Here is a 24,372-nt window from a genome sequence, read left to right on the forward strand (position 1 = left end):
AAGAATGAAAGAGGGGATATCAATAAAAATCCTATAAGACATCAAGATACTAAGGAAATAGTTTGAACAGCTCCATGTCAAGACACTTAAAACTTAATTATTCCTTTCAAAGAACAGATTATCTACACTAACACAAGAAGAAAGAGAAAAGAGAAAATTTGTGTACCACTATATCTTGTCAAGAAATTAAGTTCTTGTAGAAACCGGTTTGGCTCAGTGGATAGAGCATTGGCCTGTGGATTGAAAGGTCCCAGGTTCAATTCTGGTCAAGGGCATGTACCTTGGTTGTGGGCATATCCCCAGTAGGGAGTGTGCAAGAGGCAGCTGATCGATGTCTCTCTTTCATAGATGTTTCTAACTCTCTATCCCTCTCTCTTCCTCTCTGTAAAAAAATCAATAATATATATTAAAAAAAGAAATTAAGTTCTTAAATAAAAGCCATTTATAAGGAAAATTCCAAATACACATTTGAGAAAAATAATAATCTTATCATTTTTCCCCCCAGAAAACAGAGGAGGGAAATATTTCCAAATTCGTTTTATGAGGCCAACAAAATCCTAATATCAATACTGAATGAAGACATTGACAAAAAAATAAACAAAAAATCTTCTCAAAGCCCCCTGCGAACTTCAATCTCTATCTCATGCCATACACAAAATTAAATCCAAAATAGAACCTACACCCAAACATAAAAACTGCACCCACAATTTATATTTCTAGAAGATGTAGGAGAAAATTGCCTTAAGACTGTGCTATTGTCTAAATGTTTGTGTCCCCCCCCCCTCAAAAAAAAAATTCATTTGTTGAAATCCTAACCTCCAAAGGTGATGGTATTAGTAAGTGGGACCTTTAGGAAGTGATTAGGTCATGAAGGTGGGGTCTTTATGAATAGGGTTAATTACCTTATGAAAAGAGACTCTAGAGGGACACCTAAACACTCTGCGATGTGAGGACACACACACACACACACACACACACACACAAAATCTGTGACCCAGGAGAGAGCCCCTGCTTGACCATGATGGCACCATGATCTTAAACTTCAAGCCTCTAGAACTGTGGCGATGGGAGAAGCCAAACTTTTCTCCTGCCCTGGCCTCTGCTCAAGGCTACAAAGTTTTAATTATAGAAGATAAATAAATCTCAAAAAAAATGGCAGCAGCCATGGGGATAGAGAGAGCAGGAGGCTTGGGTTTCCCTGGCGATGGAGGAAGCCAAACTTTCTGCCCACCCTGGCCTGCCCTGGCCTCTGCACAAGGCTACAAAGTTTCAATTATAAGATAAATAAATCCCAGATACCAGGGCCTCTGCTTGGGTCACCAAGGGGCATGGCCAGACTGCAAATCACCACAGGTCCCTGGCCAAGGCAACCCCATGGCCCCAGGGAACCCTGATCTGGGACACCCTTCAGGGAAAACCATCTGGCCCCCACCCGTGCACTAGGCCTCTATCCTATCTAATAAAAGAGTAATATGCAAATTTACCATCACTCCAACACAAGATGGCTGCTCCATGTGGACACAAGATGGCCACCACAAGATGGCCAGCAAGGGAGGGCAGGTGGGAGGGACCAGGCCTCAAAGGAGGGCAGTTGGGGGCAATCAACCCTGCAGGGGAAAGCAGTTAAGGGTGACCAGGCTGGCAGAGAAGGCAAGTTGGGGGTGACTGGGCCTACAGGGGTGGGCAGTTAGGGGTGACCAGGCCTGCAGTGGAAGGTGGTCAGGGGCAATCAGGCTGGCAGGGGAGCAGTTAGGGGTGATCAGGCTGGCAGGAAGAAGCAGTTAGGGGCAATCAGGAAGACAGGTAGGTGAGTGAGCAGTTAGGAGCTAGCAGTCCTGGATTGTGGGATGTCCGACTCCCCATTTAGGCCTGATCCTACCGGGTCTAAATGGGCAGTCGGACATCCCTCAAGGGGTCCCAGATTGGAGAGGGTGCAGGTTGGGCTGAGGGACATGAATTTCGTGCACCAGGCCTCTAGTTGTATATATTTTAATAACAAGCAACTCAAACAAAATGGGTAAAAGTTTGAACAGACACTTCATGAAAGAAGTGCATTCATTTTCTTTTGTGCCATAATATATCACTAAATGCCTTATAAAATACCCATTTATTATATTACATTTCTGAAGGCCAGAAGTCCAGGTAGGCTCAACTAGGTACTTTGGTTAGTGTCTTTCAAGAAGCTTGTTTGACTGGGTTCTTATTTGGAGTCTTTGGAGAAATAATGCACTTCCAAGCTCATTCAGTTTTTTGTCACAATTCAATTCCTCATGGTTGTAAGAATGAAGTCCCCATTTTTTGTTGACTATTGACTGGGGATGGTGCTCAGCTTCTTAGGGCCATTCTCAAGTCTTTATTCTGTGGTCCTTTTCATATGAACAATAGACACCCTTCCTCATATTAAATCCATCTTATTCGTTAGCTATGTCTGCTTTCTCTTTTACTACCAGTCTCAGAAAATGCCCTGGCCTGGTATCTCTGTTGGTGAGAGCATCATCTGGATTTGCCAAGATTGTGGGTTCAATACCCAGTAAGGACTCATACAAGAATCAACAAATGAGTCCATAAATAAGTAAAACAACAAATTGATGTCACTCTCGAAAATTATTCAATCAAAAAATACAATAAAACCATTAAATCAATAAAAATTATATATGTAAAAGAAAATGTTCTGCTCTAAAAGGTGATTAAATTAAGCTGCATGGATAGTCTGCCTATTTAAAATCAACTGATTTGTAACCCTACTTACACTGGGAAAAACTTATTTTTCTATTTAACATAATGTAATCATGGGAATAACATTGGGAGGAAAGGTCATGAGAGTCATCTTAGAATTATGCCTAGCACAAGAAGATATGTGAATAACCAATAAACCCGTAAAAATCTATGCTCAAAATCCTTAGTCATAAGAGAGATGTAAATTAAAACTACAATCACCCAATAGAGGGATTGAAATTTAAAAAATTAAAATTTCCAATATTAAATATTAGCAAGACCCTGGAGCAACTGGAGCTCTCATATTTTTCTGTAAGGAATTTAAAATGTTTCAATCACTATGGAGAACTTTTTGACAATTTCTGTGAAGTTTATGTATAGTTGCCATATAACCCATCAAATCCACTGCTTGGCATTTACCCAAGAGAAATGAAAACTACATTTACAAAACTTCCATTGAAGCTGTATGTAGGTAAGCGTAGGAGACTTGGTTAGAAAGTCTGTAAGGAGGAGATTCTGAAAAGGGAAGTGGGCTGAAGGTGGTCCACCCTGTTTATCAAAATTCCAACTTAGGGGAGTTTGGCCGAAGGTGGTCACTCCTAATTGTTCCTTGATCTTTCCAAACAAGTCTGTGCATGTGCAGACCCTTGGGTGTTCACCGGAATCTTTATGATTAATCTTTAGGTGTCCATGCTTAAAGGACACTGCAGACACATGTGTACCCCCCAAGATTATTACCCTACTGATTGAATCTAAAAGATAAACTTTATCTCAAACTGCTGTTACAATAAAAGCCTGATGTGGCAGGCAATCAAAGCTGTCTGGTTCCTTTAGCCAGGCAGTCCCTTAGCCCTCTCTTTCATAGCAATCCTGTGTCAGAGTAATCACTCATCCATTGCTCAGTATCTGTTGGTCAGCTCCGGCAGCTGTATTTATCAATGTCAAAAACTTGAAATAATTCAAATATGTACCCACAGAAATATAAGTAAACAAATTGTGGCATATTCATATAATGAAATTCTCAGTGATAAAAGTGAATAAATTACTGATACATGTAACAACATGGATGAATCTCAAAAATATCATGCTTAATCAAAGAAGTCAGACCACAAAAGAATATCCTACATTTTTGACTCTGTAATCAATTTTCAGAGATGGTATCTTAAAGAATTTATCTGATACAAAAAAATTTATAAAAATAATTTATCAGGTAATTATATATGGTAGTGAAAATTTGGCATTTCTTTGCCTAAGAACAGGAAGATGGGTTTAAAATGTTGAGATAGCCACATAAGGGAATACTATGCAACCATTTAAATGATTTTCTATAAAGTTTTAAAAATACTATTGGGAAATAATTTTTATTTTATTTTATTTTTTAAAGGAGGAGTATTTTAAAAAATTTAAATACATTTTTATTGATTTTAGAAAGTAAGGGAGAGGAGAGAGAAATAGAAACATCAATGATGAGAGAGAATCATTGATCAGTTGCCTCCTGCACACACTCCACTGGGGATGGATCCAGCAACCTGGGCATGTGCCCTGAGCACGAATGGAACCATGACCTCCTGATTGGTAGATGGACACCTAACTACTGAGCCATGCCGGCGGAAAATAATTGCTTTCAAAGATACTGTGATGAGATAAATTGTTTTATGATTGCCAACAATATAAAACATACAAAGAAAAAAAAATAACCATAACATAAATGCTAGCATTTACTGAATGGCAGATATGTTCTCAGCACTTTAAAGGAATTTTATTATTTACTCTCACATCAAACCTATAAAGCATTTTAAAAAATTATACCATTGAACAGTTGAGGAAACTGATATACAGAGTCTCTGAGATAACAAGTGGGATAACAAGATTTGATAGCAGGCAAGCTTCTGCATCCATGCTTTTAAGCACTGTACTCTATGGCTTGTTTTTTTTTTTGTTAAAACAGAACAATGTTTTCAGTAGTTTTATAACTTTGGGGGCTCATTGGCCTCCTTATACTTTTCTATATCTTCCAAAGTTCTACAATAAGCATTTATCATTCCAAATAATCTTAATAATGATATATATTTTTAAAATCAACTTGATTTTGTGTAGTCACACTCAGAGCCTGTATCTGGGGATTATTTGCAGCTCCCTAGTTCCAGTACCCCAATCTTTGAAGCGCTCTCTTTTCTCCCTGTGCACCTGTGTCTCCCCAAACAGCTCTGGGGATGCAGATAGTTGCCAAGCTTTTAAAGGCCGCAGGGCCTGAGCCTTGAGGACCCTCTCTGGTATGGCCCCGCGAACGTCCTGCAGACCCCTAGCGGCCACGGGTTCCAGTCTCAGTCGCTGACCAAAGCCAGTCACCCATCTGGGAACGCGGTGTCCTTCCAGAGTGAGGCGCCCACGAGGAAATCCCCGGGGGCTTGCAGGGCGGGAATCGGCCTCTGCCCGCAGTCAGGGAGGCCAGGAGGCCGCCGGGGTTGGGGGTTCAGGTCCAGGAGATCCAGCTCCGGGTGGTCTGGCCTTGGAGCGGCGCTCCTTGGGTAAGGGGGTCGCGCGGGGAGCCATAGAGGCAGCAGCCCGCCTGCCTGGCCATCATTGACCAGATTTAGGACAGTTGCTTGAAAACAGCCCTCTGAGCCCTGGTCCCTGAGAAAATGAGGAGTGTTACTTGCAGAAGGTGGTCTAGGGGAACATGTGATTTACACACGTTATCTTCCGAAGGATACACGATCTCCTTAACTCCGGCGGGGAGCACGGGTTAGGGGGAACTGTGTGTGCAGCCCTGGGAATCCAAGTCCCACTTCGGGGTGCTGGGAGGAGGGTAGCGCGGCCCGTGGTCCGCAGGGGGCACCGAGGTTTCCAGGTGCCGGGGCCATCCTTTCCCTGGAGCCTGCCTGCCTCCCGCAAAACCTTCGCACGCACTCAATACACCCCGGCAGTCGGTTGTCCTGCCTGGAACGAGCCCTTCATTACCCTGGTCTGCTCAGTGGCGCAACATGGTGAACCCCCCAAATCTGCCTCCTTGTGTGATTCATGAAAAGGGCGCGCAAACAGAGCCCGGAGGGGAGAAAAATGCAAGGGAATGCCTTGCGCACTTTGACGCGTAAAAACCAGACTCCGGTGGATCGTTGCATCACACGGTGCAAGTTTCGGTGTCGGAGGAAGCCTGGGGGACGCGTATTCCTTGTGTTTGGAGGGGAAAAAAAATCTGGGCACCGCGCGCCCCGAGTCAGCGGCTCCCGAGCGGGCTCCGCGGCCGGAGCGGGGGTGGGGAGGGTCTCCAGTCGCAAGCGCTGCGCTGCGCTCGGGGCTGCTGCCCAGTTTCCTGCCTCCGAGCGGCAGCGTCCGCCCCGGCCCAGAACAGTCTGTGCAATTCAGAAACCCGATAGGAGGCAGCAGCTGATCTCCCACCACCCTAAAAATACTCCGCCGCGGCGCCCTGCGGGCTTCGGAGAGGGGAGGAAAACCCTGCCTTCGGAGTAAGTGAGCCCACGTTTTCAACATGAATTTCATTTTAACGTTGTAAGCCGTCGGGTTGGAGCTCCTCTTGCGCCAACCCAAAGGCGCCCGCGCACCCTCCAGCGCTCTGCCTCCCCGGCGGCTATTTCTAGGCTCAGGGAGCGGGCCCCGCCGGGAAGAGAGGGCGTGGGGATCAGGTTTCCAGCGGTTCTTGCAAAACCCCCGGCTCCTTCTTAACCCACTGGAGTGATAGTGTAAGGAGTTAATATTAGTATTTTTCCCCCCTCTCTCTCTCTTATAGACAATTACTGTGGTTTTCACGAAGTAGCTCGCGATCTGCTTCATTTCTGTTATTCTTTGTTTTTAGGAGTTCTGCTTTCCGGTTTGAAATTTATCCCTAAAGACAGGGTAGGAAGCCCGTGTGTGGAAGGGAGCGAGCGCCAGTGCGCCAGTGGCAAGCGAATACCCAAGGTATTTATTTGTTGCTTTATTTGTTTAGTTTGGGATTTGAAAAAAAAAAATCCATTGGCGTGACTGTGTAAGGAATCTTATCTGCGGAGCAGTGCCAACATTTGCTTTAGTTTGGGATAGAACTTCAGTGCGTGCGTTCAGTTCAGGCAGTGAATCAGAAGTCGGTGGTCATTTTTTTTTTTTTTTTTTGTGTGTGTGTGTGTGTGGTGATTTTCCCACTCAGATCTGTCATTTATAGACAGACAGGTAGATAGATAGATATATAAACAGACAGACATATTTGAGCTCATGTTTTATGAACCATCGTCTGAATAACTTCAAGACGGTATTACATTTGTGTTCATAACTAGTTGATCCGATCCTGAAAATGCCCTAGATAAGGATGAAGTCCTAAGCCAATTATTTAAAATGTTACGTTCCTTTCTCATAACATAATTTAATTAATCTCTGAATAACTAAAGAGTGAGTTATTGTGTAAATAAGAATGAAAGCTTTAATATTGCTTTTAGTGTGTTTTCTTTAGGTGTTTCCAGCATGTCAAATTCTCAGGGATTGCTACTACATTAGAACTGACACTCTCTGCTGGATGAACAAGAGAGAGTACTAGTTTTCCCTTACTTTATTATGCGTGTCAACTAAATCCAAAATTTTTAACTACTGAGGGTGGTTCTTCATAGAATGCACCTCAAAGAATAAGAATACTGAGAGTAGAATTCTTGATATGAAATCATGTTTGGTCATCTAGGAGTACTTTATTTTTTCTCTGCAGACCATGCTTATAATAAAATTTCACTTCAGATGTTTGTCTTTAAAGTTCATTTAGTCAAGTTCTCTAACTCTATCAGCTGTCCTAAATAATTACTTGAACATCTTTCCCTGCGTTTATGCTGGTGAGGAGGGAAATGTCATGCCTTCTTGTCTGCTCTCTCTTTCCTCTCCTTCCTCCTTGATGCTGGGCCTCTCAGTGTTTAGCTGAACCCGACAGATCCAGAAAGGGCGGGGCTGAAAGATGTCAGGGGTCAGAACTGAGCCATCAAGAGCAGTAATTTGTACCCTTCTCAAACTCTTTCTAACTTAACCTGGGTTCTGCTGGGAAACCTTGAATGATATTTGGAGATCTAAGAATTAGTTGAAAATCCTGGTTGAATAAAAACTCTTACGCTAAACACAATGATTTTCAATGTATCTACCATAAGTTTATTCCTTCCTTCTTTATGTCCCTGTTGAGTTGTAATAGGGTCTGGCAATTAGAATGTGCCACCTGCACATTCAAAAGGAGAGGATGGAAGAGGAGGCAGGTGAAAAGGCAAAAGGAGAGATGTGATGAGAGATAGTGAACAGGTTGGGAGCAAGGAGGAATCTGAGGTTAGAGATTATGGTAGAAGGAAGAAAGCATTCTAAAGCCTTTGCTTTATCAATCTGAAGTATGCACCTTCATGTGATAATGTTAGTGTATATTTCTCTGACTTTTACACCATAACCTTTACGTAATACCAAGAACTATTGGGATGGATGTAGCTATCAGTCTAAGACTACAGGATACCTATTGTCTAGCACAGGATCAGCTTCTGTAAGTATTTTTACAGCTAATTACTTAATGGCCTAGTCTCCCAGATAGCAGGTACAAGACTGAAAATGTTCTTTGACTTTTTCAGGTTGTTGTACTTCTCTGATAATTTCTTTCCATAGTCACACACTTTTATCCAAAAGTTACTTAATTGGTTGGTTTTCAGACTGATTAAATACTACACAGGTTATCCTTAGAGCTAATGAAGTATGTTTTGCAAGTTCAGATTACATCTTTAGCATCTGACTCAGTGGTAATGATTAAATGTCAAGGTTTATAAATGTGACCAATTGGAATATTATCATTTTGGATAAAATTATAAAACCAGCTGAAATAAATAAACAGTTTATACATGTCTTTCAATTTAGAGTGTTCTTAAAGTTTTCATTTATGATGTCTATTAAAAATTCATTACTAGCTACTATTACTTTTAAAAAAAATATATTTTATTGATTTTTTACAGAGAGGAAGGGAGAGAGATAGAGAGCTGTAAACATCAATGAGAGAGAAACATCGACCAGTTGCCTCTTGCACACCCCCTACCGGGGATGTGCCCGCATCCAAGGTACATGCCCTTGACCGGAATCGAACCCGGGACCCTTCAGTCCGCAGACTGACGCTTTACCACTGAGCCAAACTGGTTTCGGCTACTTTTACTTTTTATTTTCTGTTTTTTCATCTTTATCAGAAATACACCTAATATAATTATAAATCATAATTTCCGTTTTCCTGTTATTTTAAAGAGCTTAAGTTATTTTTAATTCTTTTATCCAGCTTAGAATCTTATCATTGATAAAGATTTGCCATGTATATAACCTTATCTTGAGTTTTTTTAAGTATGAGTTTTTAAAGATATAAAAAGTCTCAACTAGAGAACAATGATTAATCAAAACAAAAAAAGGTTTATCAAAAATAATATGTGAGAGGAACTCCAAATAAGCTTTACTAGATTGTAAATACATAGGCTTTCTAACTAGTTGTTCTATTTATATAATGCTGTTTAAAACTTTTGCTTGAAATTTGGTTTCTCCAATAATTTACCTACTGTGGCCAATCTTTTCTAGGTAACATTTTTTTTCCAGGGAAAAATATTATTTGTGATCATTGATTAAAAAAAAATCAACGAATGGAAAGAGAAAAATAGTATTATTTTAGTCATTCAAGCCATTGCCAGCCTTTACTAATTAATCTAGTAGCTCAGAATCCAGGCTTACATAATTGTGGAAAAGAAACAAAGTCCAGTGAGGCTAAAATCTTAAGCTGCTACATACTTTAATAGGAATAGGTAAGTTATTTTCTTAAAAAAAAAAAAAAGAAGATTGGAGGCTGTGTGATACAACTGGACAAATATAGTTTATAGTCATACACCTGGGTGTGGATGCCAGCTACTCTACTGGTTAGCAAGATACTCAGCCAGTCTGAACCTCAGTATCCTCCTCTGTGAATTGTGAATAACTCTACTAACTTTGCATGGTTTTTCTGAGGGTTTAAGATAACACATTTTTAAGGCTATAATTTTATTGTGGAAAATTTAATAATAAGAGGCTCTCCTTGTTTATCTTCATTTTAGAGTAAAACAAAAAATAAGAAATGAGCCTTTCATTCTGTGGCAACAACATTTCTTCATATAATATCGACAGAGGTGTTTTACAAAACACCTGCTTTGTGGATGCCCTCAACCTAGTTCCTCATGTCTTCCTGTTGTTCATCACTTTCCCAATCTTGTTTATTGGTAAGTACTCTGTTCCCTATTACGTCACCTAATGTTTATGAAAAGGTCTTATTCATGGCTGAGATTTAGTATAATGTTGACTAATTTCTCCAAGATGAGAAGTGATATATAACTCCGTAAGAAAATAACAACAACAACAACAACAACAAAAACATAAGCAAGTATTTTGTGTTCCAGTTATTTATTTATTTATTTATTTATTTATTTATTTATTTATTTTTACCTACTATTCTGTAGGTAGAATAGAATTTACATGCCATCTTAGAAATGGACATCAAGTAGCAGCAGTAGTTTTTGTGTTTTTTTGAAGAGGAAAAAGATAATGATATGAGATAAATCAAAACCATTTGTTGCTGAAAACGGTTTGGCTCAGTGGATAGAGCGTTGGCCTGTGGACTGAAAGTGCTCAGGTTCGATCCTGGTCAGGGGCATGTACCTTGGTTGTGGGCGCATCCCCAGTAGGGGGTGTGCAAGAGGCAGCTGATCAATGATTCTCTCTCATCGATGTTTTTAACTCTCTATTCCTCTCTCTTCCTCTCTGTAAAAAATCAATGAAATATATTTTAAAAAACAACATTAGTTGAGTCTTACTTTGTGTTAGGTAAAGAGAATGGAAAATGACTAAAACACAGTATTTGCCTAGAATATTCACTGGAATAATCCAGTGAAACAGATGTGCCAAACTTAAGATAAAGGATTTTTACAATAGTCCCCTTTATTTATAGTTTCATTTTCTGCGATTTTAGTTACCTGCAGTCAACTGCACTCAGAAAATACTAAACGGAAAATTCCAGAGATAAATAATTTATAATTTTTAAGTGGATGTTGTTCTAAGTAACATGATGACATCTCATGTCATCCCATTCTGTCCCACCAGGGATGTGGTTCATCCTTTTGTCCAGTGTGTCCATATGATGTCCATGCTCCACAGCCATTGGTTCCTTAGCCACCTCAGTGACTATCACACCATCACAGTGCTTGTGTTCAAGTAATTATTTAATGATGACCCCAAAGTGCAAGAGTAGTAGGAAAGTTCAAATATGTCAAAGAGAAGTCATAAAATGCTTATTTTAAATGGAAAGGTGAATACAGAGCAATTAAATATTTTGAGAGAGAAAAAAAAGAACACATTCACTTAACTTTTATTACAATGTACTGTTAAAATTGATTTTATTATTAGCTATTTTTATTAATCTGGCGTGTTTTTTTAAAAAATATTTTATTGATTTTTTACAGAGAGGAAGGGAGAGGGATAGTTAGAAACATCAATGAGAGAGAAACCTCAATCAGCTGCCTCCTGCACACCTACTGGGGATGTGCCCGCAACCAAGGTACATGCCCTTAACCGGAATCGAACCCAGGACCTTTCAGTCCGAAGGCCAACGCTCTATCCACTGAGCCAAACCAGTTTCAGCTGGTGTTTTTCCAACTTATAAATTAAACTTTATCATAGGTATGTATAGGAAAATACAGTACATATATGATTTGGTACTATCCTCAGTTTCATGCATCTACTGGGAGTCTTGGAAGGTATCTCTCAAGGATAAGGGAGAACTGCTATATATGACATTATAAGTCCAATTACAGATATAGGAACAAATTTTCCAGGGAATTAACCTGCTAGAACAATTAACTCTTCTTGGAGCTGGAAGGGAAGTTCTGTTATACTAAAGCATATCATGTCATGCAAAGGCCAACATACTCTTTGACACAATATATTTCAAATCAATATATTGGGACTATAGTGGCCATTTATAGAATACTAGTCATTTATGTGGTATTATTTGTAGGACAATTATGAGTGGCATGTGGTCCAAATTAAAACATATTTTTTTTAAAGTGCAATTCTATAATTAATAATTCTTTTTTGGACATCCAATTCTATAATTAATAATTCTTTTTGACATCCAATCTTTAGAGTAAGTATTATGACATTCCTATTCCTATCTGCATTTCTAGCATCAAACACAAAGTTATTTAAATCAAGTGGAACTGGAGTGAACATTGTCAATGGGAAAAATGCAGACTATCTCTAATATTGGCTACTTGAGCTAGCTAGTGAGAGAACATAAATAAATCTCAAAGTAGTATCAAGTATAAGGAAAACTATAGTGCTGCAAAAAGACACAGGGCTTGCCTGTAAGACTTTATGGCATAAATTCTAGTAAAACATGTTAACTGTAACTAATAATCTAATAATAATTTCATTTGGGAACAAAGAAGACATGAATCCATTTTCTTTTTAAAGAATGCTTCAAGGAATCCCATTTGTTCATAAAGAAATTTCTTCCTGCAATATTTTAGGCACAAAATTCATTTTTTAAATTTATTTTATTAAATATATTGGTGTGACATTGATGAGTAAGATTATATAGGTTTCAAATGTACATTTCTATGCTAAATAATCTGTATGTATTCTGTGCCCATCATCTAAAGTGAAGTCATTTTCTATCATCTTATATTTGATCCCCTTTGACCTCCTTCCCTCTAGTAACCACTATTTTCTGAGTCTATGAATTTTTGTTTGTTTTTTCTTGTTTGTTCATTTATTGCTTTCAGTTTTATCCCACATATGAGTGAAATCATATGGTTATTAACTTATTTCACTTAGCATGATATTCTCAAAGTCCATCCATGTTGTCACAAATGACAGTATCTCATATTTCCTTAAGGCTGAGTATTACATTGTATATATGTGCCATATATTTTTATCCTATCATCTATCAATAGACACTTCTATTGATAACTATTCAAAATTGTTTCCAATTTAAAAACATTTATTTGCAAAGACATATATGCACCCTTGTGTTCATTGCAGCATTTTCATGGTGGCCAATACATTCATTATTGACCCATGTGGAACTTCTCTGCATCAAAAAATCAGAAAAAAAGGTGACAAAATGAGACAAAGTGGAGTTTTTCCTAGTATACCACATATGAATTGGCATTACTCTAATTGTTTGAGGGAAACCATCAAAATTTTACTAAAATGTAATGAAATTTTTCTTCAATGGTAGCTAAGGGTGAAACTATATTGTTCTTTTTAAAAATATATTTTTATTGATTCAGAGAGGAAAAGAGAGGGAGAGAGAGATAGAAACATCAATGATGAGAGAGAATCATGGAATGGCTGCCTACTGTATGCCCCTAACTGGGAATCCAGCCCACAACCTGAACTGTGACCTTTTGGTTCACATAGGTCGATGCTCAACCACTGAGCCATGCTAGACTGGCCATTGATTCTGCTTAAAACTCCACAATGTACAAGACTTTAGCTTTCTTTGAGAAAATATCTCTGGCTCAGTCACAGGTTTTCATTTTTCTCACATGATATGCATATGATTAAGAGTTGACTCAACTAACAAGTTCTATATTTCATCACAACATATGACCTTTTTTGTTAATCTCCCATAGATTCTATGTTTTGAGAGATTTTAGACACCAAATTTATTTTATTAATATTATCATTAATTTTTTTCCTTTTGAATCAGAAAATGTCTGTAAGAGCTCTGATTAGCATGAAATAATTATGCTGTCACTCAGAGGTGGTGGTATTCCTGAACAATGCTGCAAGTGTTAACCCGTTAACCTAGGTAGTCTTGTAAAAATAATTTTGAAATTATTTTTTAACATAATGAAAATAGATCAGGATTTTCCCTGTTTCTCTAGAAAGCGCTAGGTTTCATGAACTTCCCAAAGCATATCACAATGTTAATTATTTCCATGATTATAATGGATCCTTTTACTTACCTCTTTACTTTTTTCTTTTTTTTCAGGATGGGGCAGTCAAAGCTCGAAAGTACAAATTCATCACAACACATGGCTCCACTTTCCTGGACATAACCTGAGATGGATTCTGACGTTTGCTCTCCTATTTGTGCATGTTTGTGAAATAGCAGAAGGCATAGTTTCAGATTCGTAAGTGACTTGACTTAGTTAATGTGATTACACTCTGCGTACAAGAGAGTGCTTTGATAAGGGTAGTAACTAAGAGCATGTCATCTCAGGCCTAACTTTTCAGTTATAACTTAGGAACAACAGCTGCCATCCAGTATCTATGATGATCAAGCATGTTGGCCATATTTTTTGTATTGCTACTTAATTTCTTTGATAATACAAGTACAGATCTCTGTGGCTTGTATGCATCAACATACTTTCTGTTTCTCTGCTCCTGACAGAAAGTTCTGTGCTTTAAAACACTTATTTCACTATTTGTAGCTATATGATATATAGCTCTATATGACATATAGTACTATTTATTTACATATAAATGTATAACCAGTTCTCAGATGTTTCCATTTATCTTGTAAAGAAGCAAATATAGATGAGACAGGCATTAAAGGAGTCCAAAAACCTGTTAGGATATAGCTACAAATCCAGGCACAGCACAAAATTATTTTAAATTCAGGGTTTGTCATAAAACCCTGACTTTTTAAGGAATTTTGTCATTCTTACAAAGGAAGAAGTTTGTATCAGGCAGTTAGAATATAATGAATTCTATTTATAAACTTGAACATCATGTAAGGAAGATATTTTTATCACATAGTAACAGAAAATATACTTAGATAATAGAAAAGTTTTGATTATGACATTATGCTTTCATGAAGAATTGATATGCAAGGGCCTTTAAAGATTTTAAAAAGAAAGCTTCAAAAAACATTCATTTTCCTCTTATCTAGTAAAACTTCCCTTGACATCTGTTTATGTTTTGCTGTTGTAATTAACAAGGAATGAAACTTCTAAACTTCTGACACAGGGCCAACTATTTTGTAATGTCGTATGGGAGTTCATTACATATATGTGCACATCGTGTTTTCTGATAAAAAGAAAAATCAGAGGCTCTACGATATGCCGTGTCTCCAAGCATTTAGAAGCTTAATTGGCTGTTGTTATCTTAATGATAATTGTTTAAAACACTCTGCCATGTTTGTACTATATTGCATTAGCACAGCCAATTCTAGTGTTCATTTTTTTATTCCCTTAATATATGTGTAGACTGACTTGACCTATTTCTATGTGTATCTATAAAGTGGAAGATTGGTTAGTCCAATATTTCCTAAAACCCTGACATCGCACAGGCAAGGATGGCTTCTTCTTTCCAGCCTCATGGTTGATGTCAGAGACTTAGAAGAGAGACTGAACTAGTAATGATGAGGACATATGCTAATGGCAGGGCCTTGTTTTATGGTGGTAGTGGCACAAGAGATCCATGCTAAAAACAAGCAGGGGTAAACCTTTGATCTTGCCCTATCGTCCCATTCTTCAGCTATAGCTGTCTTCCCTTTACCCTTTATATACAAGCCTCTCCAAAGCCATCTGCCAGTTACTTTTGAACCCATAGACTTAGTTTGTTTACTCTTGCCTTGTCCTATAATGGAAACTGCTTCCATAAGAATCCCAATGAACATTAATAACATCTTAATGTATGTTCTTTTCTCCTTAACATAGTTATTATATCTGATGCAGCTAATCAATCCTTCCTTCTTTATTTTATTAAACAAAATATTCATGACCTACGTTTTACTTAAAATATCACGTATGCTCATTATAATATAATTAGCAAAACAATGCAAAGACCTTCCAAATTGAATAACTGATTTTTATAGTAATAGAGATAGTAAAGCTATTGATTTTTCTTTTGAAATATCCTTATGTTGCGATGATATTTGTAATGTGTTTTATTTTTTATTTCTATGTAAATAATTTATGATTCCAGTATAGATACTCTCCTAGGTCTAGGAATCATTTTTAGTTTGCTATTTAGTCTAACTTGATAGGTTTATTATAAGAGCATGCAATTTATTAAATGAATACTTCTGGGGACTTACTAATACTTTCATAATAGTAAAATACTTGATACATATTCTTTATAGGAGATGGAAAATTTATTGAGTTTACTGATTGGATTATTAAAGTCCTGTTACCTTTATTGTTTTTATATTATTTAATCCATTATATGCTAAAAATGTGTATCAAAATCTTCACTATTATTATGTTTTCATTTGGGACTTTTAAAAATCATTTTCTCTTTTTTTGAAATTATTCTTTTGTCCCCCATGATGTGCACTTTTTAAATTTTCTTCCTAACTTTCTGACTAAAGATTTTCTGCTATGAGATGCATACACTACCACAGAAAACTGAGATCCGTGAATCACACTCTAAAAATAATAGAGCTTAAGGGAAAGATTAGGGTTGTGGAAACCGCTTACAAACCAGATAGCTTTGTAAGTAGAGCACTAACAATATGATAATAATCCTAATAAAAAACTTGAATGGTTAAAAGACATAAGTAAATGGCACAGTACATGTAAAACCTTACGGCAGCTACTGCTATCTTTATTCATCCTTTATTATTGCTTCCCTTAATGATGTTTTATCATTCTTTTTTAAACTTCTTTAATTGACTATTTGCTTCATTATAATTATTTATTATTGAATATGTTTTCGAGTATAGTTTTTACAACATTTTGTATGCTTTTGTAACTAGTATGATTATTTTAAAATATCCTAAATATTAAGTGATTTGTGAAATTCTTTCTTTTGTTCAATAATTAAAGAGGATTAGAAGTATTTCCTAATTTCTGATGAAGTATTTATTTCCTACTTTTTCTCTTTGAACACTTTCAACTACTTCAAAAGTGGTGGGTTGCTCTTAAGCCAATTTTTATACTATCACACTTTCATTAATATGTCTATACTAATGATTCCAAATTCCTCACTGCTCATGTTACAAATCTCTACATACACTTGCCTATTGGACAACTTGCTTTGCATGTTTATTGGTCTACACACTCCTGCTGAAACCTATTGGGTTCCTCTCTCCAGTTTGTTCATCCTCTTAAAATCTTATTTGTTCATACCACCATCCACTTCGGCACCGTGGGAATTATTCTCTACATCTCCTTCACCCTCAGCCTCATTCTATAACACTATTATAGTCCTGTCCATTTTAACAGTTAATATTTTACAAATGTATTATTTCCTCCATGTTTCTGCTGCCAAATCTTAAGTCAGGGCTTCATCATCCCTCACCTGGCCTATACCAATACTTTGCCAACTACTTTCTTTCCTTCCAAGTCTTTCCCCTCACCTCAAACCTGAACACTACCTCTCAACTCCAATATTCTCATTACTAACAGATTGATCTGTCTAAAACTTAAATCTGACTGTACCACTTACCTATTAAAATATTTCAGTCTTTTGCAAGATTAGATTCTAGCTCCTTACGTAGCATGCAAAAACCCTTTATCCTATCTCATTATTTAAATGTTGATGCTTCTTCATGCTTCTATGTATTTGCACATTTCTGTCCCCTCATTTTAAAGTGCTGTTCTACCGCTTTCCTGACAAGTGGATTCCTTTCTATATTTCAGTTTCTATTGCCAACCATAGCTCTTCTGAAGTGACTTTCCAAAATGTTTCTCTTTCCCTCACTCTCAAACAAGTTATTTTCTTTTCTATACTGCTTGTGTACTAAAATATTTGTGTATTTGAGAAAATATAAGTGTTTCATTGTGTGGCATTGCTATTGCAAAAGGAGTCTAGGGTTGTCTACCATGCAAATCTGTCCAGTCGTGTTTCTGATCCACCCTAAGGTCTCCGTTGTCTTCGGAACAAAGCCTTCTCTCCCTGCAATCATACTGAATTGTCTGCAGTACTCTAGATCTTATCTAGACCCTCTGCCTGGAATTTTCCTCCTCTCTCTTCCTCTGGGTACTAATTTCTTATTCGTAAAGTTTCCATTCAGAAGTCCATTTTGTTTTTACAAAGCTTCCTCCATCATAGACACTAGCTCTGTGTGTGCTCACAGTCCCTTCACCTGAGTTGTAATTTCCTATATACTATTATTATCCTCCTTAGACTCTAAATTGTGTGACCATAGACACTGTAACTTGTCTTGTGTCCTGTTGCATCCCAGAATCCAATACAGTGTCTGGACCAGCTGACACGTATGTATCGAATGAGTTAATGAAAAAGGAGAAATCCCTGCAAAGGTTAGAAAAACTATCAAAAAATAAACATACTTTTCACATACATTAGAGTTTATTTCAATGGATTGCTTTTACTTGCTGTAGGTGTTAAAATATTTCAGCAGGTCTTCCCTTTAGCTTTGGAGCAGTTTTATATATATATATAGTTTACATTTCAAGGTCTTGTTTAGCTGTGTTTATTCATGTTAAGGTAGACCCTTTCAATAGATTTATGTCCCCTCAATATAATCTTCCTTATATGTTTTCTTGGCAACTACTCCTGTATTCTGTATTTTAAGTCTCTGATTGCTAAAAGAGAGTGTTAATGAGGAAATTGGGATCAAAATAAGAGGCTCTCTGGAGCCATCAGCTGTAGACACTGACACTGTCCCGCTCTCTACAGACGGCGGGCGTCGCGCCACCTCCACCTCTTCATGCCAGCCGTGATGGGATTTGTTGCCACTACAACATCAATAGTGTATTATCATAACATTGAGACATCAAATTTTCCTAAATTACTTTTAGGTAAGTATGACCAAGTGTCCACCTTCCCCCTGAAATTACTATTTGTTTTCCCTTTTTCTCATAGAAACTGCTATCAGCATGGGTTGGGATTGGGAAGAATTAGACATGGGAAAACTACAATGTCGCATTCTTCTGTAGTCTCCCAATAAAGGTGGAGGGGAAGATAAATTGAATTGCTTCAGGCTGTGAAAACATCCTATCCCAAGGCCTCTGTTCTCCACTAAATACCCCTCATGAGGGGTTAGTGAGAGGCAGGAGGAAAGTGGAGGGGATGTGCTGGGCTTCTGGCTTGCAGAAGCTGTATTCTAAGAATCACAGCTCTTGTGAGGAGCTCTGGCACTGTATGGTCCCACACATCTGGTCATCTCATCTGGTTCCATATGTTTCTGCCTTTGGCTTGGAGCCCTGAGCCGTTTTCAGAAGGCTCAAGCCTTTCATTGATACTGTGGGAGTGCCACACTTCCTAGAATTGCTGCCAAGGAACTGGGGGGCTCTGTGTGGCAGAGTATCCTTCATAGCATGCTGAAAACGATGCTGTCATGCCTCATTGAGGCCAGTGTGACTCAACAGTAGAGCCTTGACCTATGAATCAGGAGGTCACAGTTTGATTCCTGGCCAGGGCAATGGGTCAGGGCAATGCCCACTGTGGGGCACATTGAGGGCTCCATCTCCATGGTGGGACGCGCAGGAGGAAGCACAGCCCCTCATCATGCCTAACATCATCTTTTCGGCTTCTCTTGCTTCCCAGTCCTGTAGAAATCAGAGGCTGTCTAAAATGTTCTTTACTTTTTCCTTAGACTGAAATAACATGTCATCCCAATTAGTTATATTCAATATTCTGACACATCTAAGCATTCCTGGTTGTACACTTTCATAAACAGAACTAAGAGGAAGATATAGAGCGTGGATCATGGATGGGTTTCAGGGACTTGTGAATCTCCTAAAATTATAGACAGAGTTGTATGTGTTTGGGTGTGAATGAACACTTACAGTTTTATAAGGTTCATAAATTTCATTTGATTATATATGAGAAACATAACATTGACTGATAGAGAAATTAAGGAAAGTAATAATTAAACCACACATTTTGAGTGGGGGTAAGGGGAACAGATCAAACAAAGGACTTATATGTATGCATATAAGCCTAACCAATGGACACAGACAACAGGGGGGTAAGGGTATGAGTTGCGGGGGGGGGGGGGGTTAAGAGGGGGTAATGGGAGAATAAGGACACATATGTAACACTTTAATCAATAAAGAAATTAAAAAAAATCAACCATATATTTTTTTCTACATTGAAGGAAATGTGATCTGAATTTGACTGTAATTCTTATGTAGATACCAGGCATAATTCGATCATATTTCTGGAAGAGGTAAAAAATAGTCTAACTTTCTCCTTAGTTTATGAAAGTAATATTTGGACCTATAAAGATCACACTTATTTTAAGATCACAAACCTAGTAATTTTGACCCAACATTTTATTATGATCATTATCAAACATACAGAGTGTTGAAAGAATTATGCAAATACTCATATATCAACTTTTTATATTTTCCAATTTATATATATTTTCTATTTTATCAAATATCTACATCTTTCTATGTCCCTCTTCAATGATCAGTACATCTTACTTTTGGTGTATTTAAAGTAAGTTGCAAAAAATAAAGTTGCAGACATTAATATGCATCATCCCCTGATGATTTCAGCATGCATATCGTTAACTAGAATTTAAACACTTCTTTACAGTTATCTTTGTGAGATAAAATTTACATACTGAAGTACAAAAATCTTTATTTGCTAAATGTATATATGCCTGTGTAAGCCTATAATTACATAGAACATTGCCATCAGGAAAAATTCTCCGGTGCCCCTTCCATTCAATCCTTATTTTAATTTCCACAAAAGCAACACTTACTCTGATTTTCTCCCCACCATAGATTAGTTTTGACTGCTCTAGAACTTTATATAAATTGAATCATATAGCTTAAACTCTTGTGTAAGACTTCTTTCTCTCAGCATGATTTTTTGAGGCTCATTCATATTGTGGTATCAATTAGTATTTTGTTCTTGTAACTGTGGGTATTCCACTGTATAAATATACCTGAGTTTTTCATACTCTTGTTGATATATACCTGGACTGTTTCCTGTTTTGGCTATCATGGGGGGGGGGGAAGCAGCTATAAACATTCATGTGCAAGCCTTTTTTTGGATTTATTTCTCTTTGTTTTATTTCTCTTGGACATATACCTAGGAGTGAAATTGCTAGGGCATAGGGTAGGTAGGAAAATGTTTATATTTGTAAGAAGCCACAAAATCTTTTCCCAAAGTGGCTTATTTTACAATCGCACTAACAATGTGTGGGAATTCCAGTTGTTCACTTGCTCTCCATCACTGGATGATCTTAATTTTGTAACTTAGCCATGCTGGTGGGCATGTACTAATAACACATTGTGGGTTGAATTTGCATTTCCCTAAGGACTAGTGATGTTGAGCACTTTTTGATGAGTTTACTGGCCATTTGTTATTTTTGTAAAGTGGCTATTTATATCTTTTGTTGAATTTTTATTTGGTTGTATTTTTATTGTTGAGTTGTAGGAGTACTTTGTATATACTAGATACTAGTATATCATCAGATACATGTTTTGAGAATATTTTCCTCCTAGTCTATGGCATGACACTCATTTTCTTAATAAAGTATAATGATCAGAAAATTTTAAGTTTTTACATATTTTATTTTATTTTTTTCATCACCATTTATCCTATCTATGCCCTCTTCCAATAAAATTTTTAATTTTGATGTACTATAATTCATCATTATTTCATGTATAGTTATTGTTTTCTGTGTCTTAATAAATCTTTGCCTTTTCAGCATGTTTCCCTCATAATCTCCTGTGACAACAGATTTCTAGGAATGTCTCTGCTTCCATCTTATATTTGCTGCAAAATTCTGGTCTATAGTTGTGATGGTGTAGATCCTTATCCTTCAGACATGACTACTTGCAGCCTGGGTTTGCTCTGTAGGATTGTTATTCTCTGTGCTCTGGTTGTGTGCGGTGTTTTAAGCCATTTTGGGTGAGAAGGGTCACTACTTGAATGCTGATTTGTAAAGCAGCAAACCTATGACATAGCTACATGGACTCCATAATAATTCCAGGGTAGCACTATTGACATATCCTTGGGAGTTGCAAAGCACTTATCTAATGGTTAGGTTACACAAATAACTTGTGAATCATTCATATAATCAAGGCTGCTTAAAAAACAAGACCAAAAGATAAAGTACATTTTTAAGTCTACAGAATTACACAAGCTCTGAAGTGTTCAGGCCAGTGGTCAGCAAACTCATTAGTCAACAGAGCTGCAGTTTGCCGCCCACTGGAGGCTATCCTTACCTATATGTCTCCTTATGCCTGTCCATCTGTCGTATATAATCCGAAGAGGAAGCACTAACATTTAAAAATCATTACCGTACATTACACTAAAGCATACATGTTTTACATGTATTTTTTCAACAAATAAAATGATCTGGAAATAGAATATTTAAAATCGTCTTTGTTATTAAAGAGCATTATATTTACATTGAAATTTCAGGGAAGCTTTGAAAAGTATCAGTGAAATATTGAATCTGTTTCTTCTTCCTTTTCTCAGCCTTATTCCTGTATTGGGTAATGGCCTTTATTACAAAAACCATAAAATTGGTCAAGCACTTGGATTCTGGTTTGGGAGTATCAGATCTGCGTTTCTGCATCACAGCCATGATGGTCATCTTGAACGGACTCCTGATGGCGGTGGAGATCAATGTCATTCGGGTCAGAGTAGGTATCTAATGGCTTTTTGTTCAGTTCTCAGAATTCAGGACCCTAATGTTAAAGATCAAAGTCAGCTAGAAATCATTTGTGTTTAAGAGGATGAAGAAATGTATGTATATAAATATAAAGTTGAACGAATCATTAAGTTTTAGACCACTAATGTTTCAGAAATCTCAGTTTGACCCTGGGACCTATTTAGTAAGTCAAAAATATTGATTGGATGCCTATTATGTGCTAAACACTATGATTAGTTCATATTACAGTATAGAGAAAATTGTTTTTCTTAGAAGTTTCATCATCCATGATTGATTCAAACTGCTGTATGTTAATCAAACTACTGTATTATCAGAAATTTCAAGCTGAAAAAATTATCTAATCCAGCTTATTCATTTCACTGATGCAAAAAACTCCTATAGGGATAACTTTTGCTATATTTCCAAGTAACATGGTCAAGACTCATATCTGGTTTGTGATTACAAATCTATGGTACTTTCCAGAACCTAATGCTTCCAGTTATATTGTGACATACTAGTGACTGATTTTTCAATATTTATTTTCTACCAGTGCACTTTGAATTTGCACGGAATGAAGATACATGTTGCAATAATATTAGTCAGCCCACAAATGAACAGAATGACAATAATGGTGCTGATCACCTATTTAAAAAAATATAAACAATGTAAAAACCTTCATTTAGTTGACTTTCTCGCAGGATAACACGAATGATTAAATTTTAGTACTATAATAACTATATTTTATAGAGTTAATTGATTTTTTAGAAGTGATTCCAAGTGGATTAAATGTAAAATTCTGGAATTCAATTAGTTAATTGAGTCACAACCAAAGGAGAATATTTTTTTTTAAATATTTCAGAAATGGATGGACAAAAGTATGCAAATATAAATTTTGGCCTCTTGAAATGAAAATGTAGAAAAGGTTAAAATTGTATTTTTAACGAATGGAAAACGAATTGGGTTGTTACTTTGTGGAATGTTTCTTGCTACAGAGATATGTATTCTTCATGAATCCTCAGAAAGTAAAACCTCCTGAAGACCTCCAGGATCTGGGTGTGAGATTTCTTCAACCATTTGTAAATTTACTGTCTAAAGCAACATACTGGTGGATGAACACACTTATCATATCTGCTCATAAAAAGCCTATTGATCTGAAGGCAATTGGAAAATTACCAATTGCAATGAGGGCAGTAACAAATTATGTTTGCCTGAAGGATGCATATGAAGAACAAAAGGTAACAGCATCTGTTTTTCAAGATAACTGTGGAGAATACACCTCTTAAATATAAAGGCACTAAGTATAAATAATATCTATGATTAAGGAAGAATAGATTTGCTCTGTCTTCCCCAGTAGATTTGAGTCATGTTAATTGGGCTGCTGAGGATCAACTAGAAATACAGGGTGGGGCAAAAGTAAGTTTACAGTGTAAGTTTGCAAAACACTGAGTTTTCTCTTATATTATTATTTTTTAATTGTTGTTTTATTTTCCATACAAACAACTGTAAACCTACTTTTTCCCCACCTGTTGTGTCAGCTGCCCAGTCAATATATGAGCAGAGATAGAGAGAGCTTTCTTTTCTTTTGGACCAAGTGGAAGGTCAAAATTAAGTTCAATGATAATGTATGTCTAATCGTTGTTACCATATACCTTAATAATTCATGGACTTTTGTTGTCTTTTATCAAGTATCTTGTCAATAATTTTATTATTTAAAGAGAAAATAGATTATATCCATTAATAACTTACCTTTAAAAAATGAAAATCCTTTATTAACTAAAATTTGGATGCTGAATTTCAAACTTGGGAAAATAAATCAGATAAAGGGGTACATCTATTTATCCCATGTACCAAGCTATATATCAGCCAAAATTGGTTTATTCTGGTACTTTCTTTGCATATTTATAATTGCTTTAAAAATATAAATGTAGGAATTTTTGGATATTTTCAATTTGTTTTCAAACAAATTTTCAATTTGTTTCTCAGATTCAGAGCCTATAACATTTTAATAAGCATTTACTGTGTGCTAGAAAGTAATTTCATATTAGTTTTAATTGATCTTTATATAATAAATGTATCTTATATTGCAATCATCTGCACATTTTATTGTAATTAAAAATATGAGT

The 24,372-nt window shown here is 36.8% G+C and overlaps 1 protein-coding gene across 15 annotated transcripts in view; it reads left to right on the forward strand.

The window, feature by feature from the left end:
- ABCC9 (ATP binding cassette subfamily C member 9) overlaps positions 1-24,372 on the forward strand; it is a 133,136-nt gene that overhangs the window by 18,917 nt on the left and 89,847 nt on the right. For 4 of the 15 annotated variants that reach the window (XM_084877157.1, XM_084877159.1, XM_084877161.1 and 1 more), the window contains exons 1-7: positions 5,818-6,182; positions 6,530-6,633; positions 9,771-9,932; positions 13,709-13,850; positions 18,307-18,428; positions 22,075-22,241; positions 23,242-23,484. In XM_084877157.1, the coding sequence (XP_084733283.1) occupies positions 9,791-9,932; positions 13,709-13,850; positions 18,307-18,428; positions 22,075-22,241; positions 23,242-23,484 (816 nt within the window). In that variant the 5' untranslated portion in view covers positions 5,818-6,182; positions 6,530-6,633; positions 9,771-9,790. Of the gene's footprint in view, positions 1-5,816; positions 6,417-6,529; positions 6,634-9,770; positions 9,933-13,708; positions 13,851-18,306; positions 18,429-22,074; positions 22,242-23,241; positions 23,485-24,372 lie in introns of those variants that run through there. The other 11 variants (XM_084877148.1, XM_084877150.1, XM_084877152.1 and 8 more) reach the window with 6 other exon arrangements.

Source organism: Pipistrellus hanaki (genome assembly GCF_964339955.1).
Source record: "Pipistrellus hanaki genome assembly, chromosome: 3".
Lineage (NCBI taxonomy): Eukaryota > Metazoa > Chordata > Mammalia > Chiroptera > Vespertilionidae > Pipistrellus > Pipistrellus hanaki.